This window comes from Pundamilia nyererei, unplaced genomic scaffold, assembly GCF_000239375.1.
Source record: "Pundamilia nyererei isolate P.nyererei 1_Seehausen unplaced genomic scaffold, PunNye1.0 scaffold00166, whole genome shotgun sequence".
Lineage (NCBI taxonomy): Eukaryota > Metazoa > Chordata > Actinopteri > Cichliformes > Cichlidae > Pundamilia > Pundamilia nyererei.
The window spans coordinates 245,381-255,372 of NW_005187567.1; the positions used below are offsets into that span (position 1 = coordinate 245,381).

Genomic DNA, 9,992 nt, shown 5'->3' on the forward strand with positions numbered 1-9,992 from the left:
TCTATATCTATAGATATAGAGATATCTCTATATCTATAGATATAGAGATATCTCTATATCTATAGATATAGAGATATATCTATATCTATAGATATAGAGATATATCTATATCTATATCTATAGAGATATATCTATATCTATAGAGATATATCTATATCTATATATATCTATATCATACACACACACAGTGAAATAGATATAGATGATATGCATGTTTTGAGGACCATCTTTGTAAGTCCACAGTGCCACTTCTGAAACACTTTATAACTGCCAAGTATGTGTGTTTGATGTTTCCTTTTTAGGTCTGTTTCCATAAATATAAGGTAGTATGCTGTAAATCTTTCATTTATTTCAATATTCATTAAGAGATGTGAGTGTCAGCACAGTACATTACAGAAGATGTTACACAAGTTCACAGCACATCAGTTTTTGCTGACCTATGGCCTGAATAGGGTTTAGCACTTGTTTTGGAAAAGGTTATTTAACACCTCACCGATCTGCACACAGACTTGTTTCTATTCATGCTGTTGGACTGTGGCTTTTTGTTCATAGATGAATTATTTTAAATCTAATGGATTTTATTGTATCTACAGTAGATCAATGCTGTAGTGTGAAATTTCTGAACTAAGCATGTGTATCATTTTTTTCTCTCACAATAAAGCCTTCAATATCTGTTCAGTGTCTGCTATAATCATTATGTAAAATGTCATTTTGATATGATGTATTATTTGCTTTAAAATTTTTTACATGCCACAAAACATGGGATGGTTTTAACATGCATCCTGACATGTAGTGTAGTATAGCATCGTAGTATTGTCTGTCTATATCGGTGTGTATAAATATTAATGTGGTGATCTACTTATAGATCCTTAATCCCAAACGGACAAAGACACCAATCCATAATCCTGAATCTCCTCCCACAACACCGCACAGCAGCATGACGAAACACATCTGATTACATTTTCATTAGCGGTAAAGTGACCTAACATTCTGTGCCAGTTACATCCAAATATGATCTAACATGAAACGATGCCAAAACCCCACATTTTTAGTCATTTCCAGGTTTAGAGATCACAGTTTGGGCGTTTCAGGTGAACTGCCCTGGATGAATTTTAAATGTAATAAAAAAAGAAAGAAAGAAGAAGAAATTAAGCCTTGGTCAGCCATGGACACTTGACCTAGGTAGAACGCAGTCCTCATTTACCCCTTACCTCCCTACCTCCCTCTCAGTGTGGTCTGTATTTCCATCTCCCTCCCCTTTGCTCTCTCTCTTGTTATGTAACACTGCAGTTCTGCAAAGCTGCTGATGTGACAGATCCAAGTACCTACACACACAGACACCCACACCCACTGATCAACCAGATCCCTCTGTACTTGATTGTGATTGTTGTCCTTGTTGCTGTCATCATTATTGATCCCAACATTGATTACTGCTGCCCTCGGGATTTTATTGAACACTGTTACTCTGATGTGATGTGACTGGATCTTAGCCACTCTTTTCCCATCTACTGGTATGCAGCCTACACTGTAGCCCATGTTATTTTGTCATTTGTTTCATTGCCTGTGTGTGTGGAATTGGATGCCACACACAAAAAAAGAAGGGACAGGAGAAGAGGGAGACGGAGAGGTAGCTGGGTTACAACCATGTGACCTCACCAGCTGTTGCTGTATGCTGTTGGGAGAAACGAAGAGGGAGGTGAGGGCCAGGAGCAGGGGCGAGAATAAGAGAGGGAGGGGTGGCACACAATGTGACTGGTGACAATCCCTTGGTCTGCAGAGAGAGAGAGGGAGGTAGGGAGCAGGGGATGAATAAACACATGCACGGGCAGAGATGTGAAGAGGGAGCTCACACACACACGCACCTCCTGATTCAGCGGAACAGATTTATTCGTCACCTCTCCCTGCAGCCTCACGCAGAGAGCCTGATGCAAAACACAAGGCAACCCCAAACCCAGCAGCACAGGTCCCGTTCATCATCCCGCTGTCTGCCTGCATAGCTTTAAGCCTCTGTCACAACTCTGTCTGCGTGCTCGCCGGTGTCCACTGCAGCTAAGGGACACGGGACCGTCTGAGAAGCCACCGGAGGGACGAGAGGCGCATGCGAATGATGGGAAACCTAAAGAGCGAGGACCGCATTGAGGATGGACCAGTGATGAAGCTGCGAGACAAATAAACGAACCAATAAAAGATCCATTTCTACCCTAGGACCCCCGGCAGGGGACATGATTATCATTATGGGATAGATGCACAAAGGGGGGGGGAGAGAGAGAAATCTGCTCGTTGCCATGGATACCAGCACGCGAAAATTCACGGTGAGGAGATGGTTTTCTATTTACCTGAAGAACAAGGCGGCAAGAAACAAAAACACCGCTGGGTTCTGCCAGGTGGAGGTGAGTGGCCTTAGCAGATCATTTGGACACAAATGCAAATATGTTTTGCTGTAAGGGGGGCTGCATCACATTTGCACCATGTGCGTTTGTGGGAATGTAACAGCCCAGACACCAGCTCACATGTGCAGCAGACAGTGGACTGCGTGTGTGTGTGTGAACAGTCCGTGTGCACATGGGAATGATAGTGGAAAGAATGTGTGTTATTTGGTTTGTTTTGGAGTGTTTCAGGAGTCACTGCTGCGTCGTTCTACAGCTGTTGCTGCTTTCCCTGGCCGTGGGGAAGCTAGAAAATAGAGGAATACGAAGGGAGTCACTGTGCTGTGACGGACATAGAGAGAGAGAGAGAGAAGTTGTATGGAAATATAGTCAGACAGAAACGCTAACGGGCAAACAAGCAACAAGGCAGGCAGGTTGATAGATAAATGGATACAGACAGATTGATTCAGCGGTCAGCCTCAGCAGTGGAGGTTTATTTATAGCCCAAACAAAGCAGCAGGGCAGAGAGAGGCAGTGAGTCTTTTGTTGCAGATCTACCTGAATGTTTTGGATATTAATGGAGCAAAACCTCACCTTATCCCTCCCTTTTCTTTGTAAAGGAGTGCTGATGAATCTATCTATCTATCCACTTAGCACTTTAATTCTTATTCTTATTCTTATTTTTATATTTTTATGACAGTATGTTGCACTGAAGCACCGCAGCAATTTCCTAATGTTGTAAACCTGCTCAACATCTGGCAATAAACCCTTTCTGATTCTGATTCTGATTCTGATTCTGATTCTGATTCTGATGAATCATCTTTACAGGCTACCCGTTAACGTGATTGTTTTATTTTAGCAAATGCCTGCCTGCTTGAGTTTGTTTACCTGTCTAGTCGCCTGTCCCTGGAATGGGATGCTCTGATGCTCCATCAGGAGTAGGTGGAAATTACTCAGGCGACCTTGTTTAAGGAATAAACCAGCAACTAAAGAAAAGAAGGGAGCAGTTTGCTCAGTATGAGTTGAAACCTTCCAGCATGTTACAGTTGAAGCCAGGCCTTCAATGACCTCAAAGTGACTGATGAAAAATCTCATTACAATAAGTTGGACTTTATATTTTTATGTGTGTAAATTAGCTCATGGATTGATTTGATCGAAGTGCATCAACATGCAAAATACTATATAATACAAACTGATATTTCAGTCACCCATTTATAATTCAATTCAGTTTTAAACAGTAAAATCTACAAAATGGCCGTTAAATATAACCTATTTTGCACATTTGCAAAAATGTTATTTTTTCATCTTCAAACTGGAAGAGATCTTCATCTCTTCATCTTACTTGAATCTATTGTACGTGTGTTGTGGGTTATAGATCTATATTCTTGCTATTCACTTATGTCAGTAATTGTATGGTTTTTAGACTTCCACTGTCTACACTGGTATGGCATAGTTCGTATTAGTCATTATTGTACTATCAAAATGAGAACCTTTCCTATGTTGTTTTCTTGATGGTACATCAATCTGGAAAATCAGACTGCAATTACCTCTGAATTCCTGATAGTTAGGAAAATAGTTTGGAGAAACCAGCTGTTTTATCCTTGCTATAATGACAATAACATTTGAAGGCTGTATTTATTTTCATGACTTGCTTTGGTGGACGTTTCTGGTTTAAGGGGAACTGTAGGAGGGAGATGGCATCAAAAGACTTGCCGTCACTGGAGAAATGAGACCATGTGATTATTTTCAGCCTCATGTGAACGTTCAGTCACTCTGGCTCCCAGATCGAGGGAAGAATTTCTTTCTCGTATCAAACTATTCCACGAGGATGGGTTAGTAGCTGATTACAAGCTGCATTAAATGCATAAAAGGGTATGAAAATACCTCAGCCAAGTGATTCTTCAGGACAGACAGAATCTTATCATATACTAAAAATGAAGGTTATCTAACAGGTTTCATCAAACAAGTGGAGGCTAGAAGAATCGATTTATAACCATTACCCATATTTACCAAGTCCTGATAGTGTTTTGTACAGAATTACAGTATAAAAGAAGTTGCAGTGTATATCATAGTCACAATATCCAGTCTAAGCCTTGCCTCTTGTTGAAAGTTGGTCATTCACTTCATTAAGCAAACTGAATAGGCTGAAAAAGGCAGCTTACACTGTGCATGATTTCCAGTGACCTCAGCCAATATCTTGATGGCAATATAATGGCTTGTAGATGACTATCTATCTTTAGGTATGGATTTAATGAGTAATTATTACATTGATGGCCTTTTTAAATGCACATTGAGGTTATAGGGACACAATTTAATCATTGCTCATTTGTTGTAAAGTGTAATTTCTTAACTCGTTTAAATCTCACCTTAACCCTAATCTACCAATAATGACTTCTATCTTTTCTTTCATCAGGATGACAGTGTACTTAAGGAGTTTGACATCAGCCACCATGTTAAGGAGGGCTGTGAGAAAGCAGACCCTTCACAGTTCCAACTGCTTAAAGTGCTGGGACAGGGATCCTATGGAAAGGTACAATATGCAACCATTTACTTACTGCAGCTTTAAGGCTTTAATCTGATAAAAGTGATGGGACACTGACCTTACGGAAAATATCAGTGTTGACAATAAAAAAACATAAATAACCTTAAAAAGTCTAGAAGGTCACCTCTGAGGCTACATGTATTTGGTATAATGATCATGTTAATATTTTTTATTCCTCTCGGTTTTATTAGAATATGTGGACTTCTCACTTGATGATGCCCAAAAGTAAGTGCACATTCGTGTGACTGTTGAGCACTTCATCCAGAAACCATCAGCATTAATATGCTGCTATAATTGCCTCCAGTCCTGTGGGAAGTATTTCCAAGATAGCCTGAAACCACACTGCAGGAATTTGCTCCTGCTCAGACACCAGAACGTTAAGGTCAGACAGTGATGTGGTGCAATATGGTCTGCCTCGCTGCAAGTCAGTGCTGCAAGTCCTCCCAAACGTGTTGGATTCAGTTGAAGTGAGAGGTCTGTGCAGATTGGTCAAAGCTTTTCACACAAACTCAAGAAATCGTGGGGGTTTTATTGTACTTGCTTTATGCTATTGAAAAGAGGCGAGCATTTCTTAAAATGCAACTGTAAAAAAGAAGTGCACTATTGTTCAGTCCACTTAGAACTAAGGTCCTGCTTAACTCTAAAAAACTAGATTCAAATGAGCCAGGAGATGTCCACTTACCTTTTGGCACAGTGAATATATGCGTGTCTGATTTCAGTGCCGCAGCTGATTATGCTTTACCAGCCAATCATCTGCTAATGATAAGCCATCTAGTTCTAATTATCTGTAGATTAGCTGCCTTGACAACGGTTTCACAGATCACCAAGTTTATTTAAATTAGTAAAGGCTCACTGATTTGTTAATGTTACTGTAGATTAGAGATCGGAATGGGCCTTACATGAAACATCAGCAGATGTTGGCATGTGGCTGCCGTTTCCAAGGCTGCAGGCATGGACAAAAGGTCACGTCACAGTGTGGCTTAGACAGCATGTTTACATAGCTTGCTATATGTCTGCTAAATTATTGCAGACCTTGTTTAAATCGTAGCTGTTGTCTCTGTTGCACCGAAACCACATTGATGTGGCTCTTTTATGTAACGTGATGGTAACTTGCTCCGGCTTGGTAACCTACAAAGGGTGAATATAGCATTTTTAAATGTTGTGAAATATAAATGACAAGTTTTTTTTTCTTTTGTTTCAGAAACGTCACTACGAAAGAACAGTTGCACAAAATGTGATGTTTATGGTAATTATCATTGCAGGTGTTTCTGGTTAGAAAAATAAGAGGAGTGGACAGAGGACAGCTATATGCCATGAAGGTCCTGAAGAAGGCAACGCTAAAAGGTGATTTAGTGCAAATACACTTGGCATATTGCCCCATTGGCATCATTTCAAATAGTAATAATAATTTTTTTTTAAATTTCTTTCAAACAAAGCCCTTTTGTATCATGTTCTTGTTATTGGCTATATTTAAAGAAAGAAACAAAACAAGCACAGCTCCACAGAGGAATGGATCTGAGTCATGGTCATTTGTTAAAATTATTATTGGTTTAGTAGAGGAGCAATAGATATATCATTGCCCAAGTTCTCACAGTGCCCTACATTCAAGGGGATTTTGGGTAAAAGAGGTTAGTTTGTACTTTTGATTCAGATAAACTGTTTTGCGTCAGCCGAGATTATTGTAAACAGGGGTGTACTTTAAAAGCAGGTTCAGATGTCATGTGCTGATTTAGTGACTTTGTACAAGCCTTAATCCTCTTAACCTGCACCTCTGGAATCTAAAGAGTTACACTGTCATCTTGTCAAGCAGACAGATGTTGCAATAACACTGTTATTGTGGTTTTCATTTCACTATAAACCAGCTACACTGGATTTAATTTACCTTAATTTCAAGGAAATGCATTCTTATCCTACATAACACGTACTCGTGTTATTAGACTTGTGACATTTTACAGAATGAACTGGCTGAAACTTCATTAAAAAGACTGCCTTCTATCTCCTACTCAGTTCGGGATCGTGTGCGATCGAAGATGGAAAGAGATATACTGGCTGAAGTGAACCACCCATTTATAGTTAAACTTCACTATGGTGAGTATGAATTACTTGTGCTTTTTCAGCATGTATGTGTTGGAATCTATTGGCCTTATACATGTAGAATGATACATAGTGTTAATAGTGAATGTTTGGCCATTAAACATGGCCTAAGATTTGAAGTAATCAGGTCAGCATATGTACAAGTAATAAGGCAAAAACTCAGATTGCCCTAAATGCTCTATTTCAGAGTTTTTTTCTTTTCTTGGTTGTGTGCTGTTTTCCGAATAGCATCCACTTAAAGGGAAAATTGAGTTTAAGTAGGGGAAAGAAAGCTGAATTGGCTCATTTCAGACAGTAGATGAACCAAGGGTTAGTAGTAAAGCCCAGTACAGGGCAAATAAGGATATTGTTGAACTATGAATCATGCAAAGCTACTTTAATAGAGTTAAGGAATAAAGGTGTGGAACCAGAAATGAGCATAGAAAAATTGTGTTGGGTAAGTCATTATTTGTTTAATAAATGTTGTTTAGCGTTGGTCTATATTCCTCGTCCCTGTAGTTCTAAATCAACAGCTAGTGTCTGTTTAAATGGGGCTGTGTGCTGTTGGGGGACTTCAGCGGGGCAGTTGACTAATTAGTCATTTTGATCTGTTACACAAAGACAAGGTGACATTTCACAAGTCATTTTTCTCATTGCATACATGTTCAAAAATGAGGGAAAAGTCATTGTAGTCTGCCCTTATTTGTATCTATACACAACTGCAGATAAATGTGCAGACTGTGCACAAAATAATAGAATACTTTATAGTCCTCAATACAGCAATTAAAGCCTCAAGACGTTTTTAACTTGCATTTCTGTTTGTGCATGTATTTATGTATTTGTGTAGCCTTCCAGACAGAAGGGAAGCTCTACCTGATCCTGGATTTCCTCCGAGGAGGAGACCTTTTTACTCGTCTGTCCAAGGAGGTAGGCTTCCTGGTTCAAATCATAATCCACTGCTCACTGTTTGTTATGGGAAGGTGTTTGTATAACTCCCATCATTCGCCTGTGAAAGAGATCAAAGACAGTCATTTTTTTTGTACTTTAAAGGAGGCACACATATTGAGACAATATGCCATAGTTCGGTTGGCTCTGGTGAAAAGCGAATTTCATAGGAGAGAGCTCAAAAACAAATATGTGAATCAATAACAGACCAGTTTCCCCTTACTTTTCGTTTTTGCACATTATATTTAATACATTTGTTCATTTGTACTAGGTAATGTTCACAGAAGAGGATGTGAAGTTTTACCTTGCAGAGCTGGCTTTGGCCTTGGACCATTTACACAGTCTGGGGATCATCTACAGGGATCTCAAGCCTGAAAAGTACTAGCTCATAAACATCCCTTTTATGCCTTTTTATAAAAAATATTTCGATGCTGATTTTAAAGTTCTCTTCTCCCTCTTAAGCATTCTTCTGGATGAAGAAGGACATATTAAGATTACAGGTCAGTACATCTGACTGAAAACTGTAATTCTCTGCTTTTCTGTCTCTATTTGTCTTTTGACTATGATCCCCTTTTGTCTCTGTCTCACTATCCAGACTTTGGCTTGAGTAAGGAAGCTATTGACCATGATAAAAGGGCTTATTCCTTCTGTGGAACAATAGAGTACATGGCTCCAGAGGTTGTAAACAGGAGAGGTCATACACAAAGCGCTGACTGGTGGTCATTTGGCGTGCTTATGGTAAGTCTTTTACTTTGATAGTCTCTCTACACTTCTGACATGCATGACTAATTTTCCTTCTGAGCATGCAGTCACTCTGCTGGCTTGTATGTTTTATCTAATAATGAATTAACTGCAAACTCAGTTCTTAGACAATATGCCAGTGCACTGATTTCTTCGTTTGGCTTTCCTCTGGCAGTAAAACAACTTTAATTACTGTATCTGGCAGATTAGGTCCCATTATTTTCAGCAAACGTGCATCTGCTGGATGCTGCTTGTTTCGCTAGCCTGGTGGCTTACTTTACTAATACTGAGAGGTTAAACATTCACTGACAGCTGGCAGCTACATTAGGTCACCAGGGGAAGATGTCAACCCTGTCTGCCCTTGTCTGGTGTCAGGAATGTACTGATATTAAAATAAACAAATAAATAGCCGAAGATTTCTCAATGTGCTGTAGAGATATTGAAAAGTAAAAGAGATTACTGAAAAAAAGAGAACTCCTTCACATTGTAATCCAATCTTCAATGTGGGTGAATACCATTGGGTGTGGCAAAGTCTATTATCAGGGTGCACAGTAGGTTAGGTTTGTTACAGTGTTAACCAGTGTATATCTTTATTTTATGCCTCTCAGCCTTTTCCAGTTAAATGTGATTTAGGTCATGGTATTATGCATTAATTTCAACAGCTTTGTTTCTGATTTGGCCCGTTTGCAGTGGAAGTCAAATGACTAATAAAATTTGAAGCAAGCATGCTAATGAGATAATCCACCTCCACAGCTTCCATTATTGGGCGGACGTGTTTTGACAGTTGTTTCGTTGTGTTTTCCAGTTTGAAATGTTGACGGGATCATTACCCTTTCAAGGAAAAGATCGGAAAGAAACAATGGCACTTATTCTAAAGTAAGACTAATTATTGTTGCTATTTTATTGAACCTTCACATCTTTTGCAGGATGTAATGTTTAAAAATTCTTATCTGTTTCCCATTGTCCAACTGCATTTCAATTATCTATATTGTATCTTTGATTTCTGAGGGTTGCTTTATAGGATAAGCTGCTTATATAAATCTGCAATTATTAACCTCAAGAGATCCACTATACCTGAATGAACATAAAAATAAACTGTCAGCAGACATAAACATGCATAAACCTGTTTCTTGGCTTGTGTGTTCAGGGCTAAGCTGGGAATGCCACAGTTCCTCAGTCCTGAAGTGCAGAGTTTATTAAGAGCGCTCTTCAAGAGAAATCCTGCTAATCGACTTGGTATGTATAAAAACCTTGAACAATGACAATTAAATGTGTTTTTAGAATAAATTTAGAAACTTAAACATCAGCAGTTTGTGTCCATTTGG

At 39.2% G+C, this 9,992-nt stretch overlaps 1 protein-coding gene across 2 annotated transcripts in view; it reads left to right on the forward strand.

Annotated features, from left to right (window-relative positions):
* The first annotated feature begins 1,739 nt into the window (after positions 1 to 1,739).
* rps6ka2 (ribosomal protein S6 kinase, polypeptide 2) overlaps positions 1,740 to 9,992 on the forward strand; it is a 17,284-nt gene continuing 9,031 nt past the window's right edge. Inside the window, exons 1-10 of one of the 2 annotated variants that reach the window (XM_005745752.2) lie at positions 1,740 to 2,390; positions 4,780 to 4,896; positions 6,171 to 6,252; positions 6,916 to 6,996; positions 7,829 to 7,908; positions 8,198 to 8,304; positions 8,389 to 8,426; positions 8,522 to 8,664; positions 9,473 to 9,543; positions 9,815 to 9,903. In XM_005745752.2, coding sequence (XP_005745809.1) covers positions 2,244 to 2,390; positions 4,780 to 4,896; positions 6,171 to 6,252; positions 6,916 to 6,996; positions 7,829 to 7,908; positions 8,198 to 8,304; positions 8,389 to 8,426; positions 8,522 to 8,664; positions 9,473 to 9,543; positions 9,815 to 9,903 — 955 coding nt within the window. In that variant the 5' untranslated portion in view covers positions 1,740 to 2,243. The remainder of the gene's footprint in view (positions 2,391 to 4,779; positions 4,897 to 6,170; positions 6,253 to 6,915; positions 6,997 to 7,828; positions 7,909 to 8,197; positions 8,305 to 8,388; positions 8,427 to 8,521; positions 8,665 to 9,472; positions 9,544 to 9,814; positions 9,904 to 9,992) is intronic. The other variant, XM_005745753.2, reaches the window with a different exon arrangement.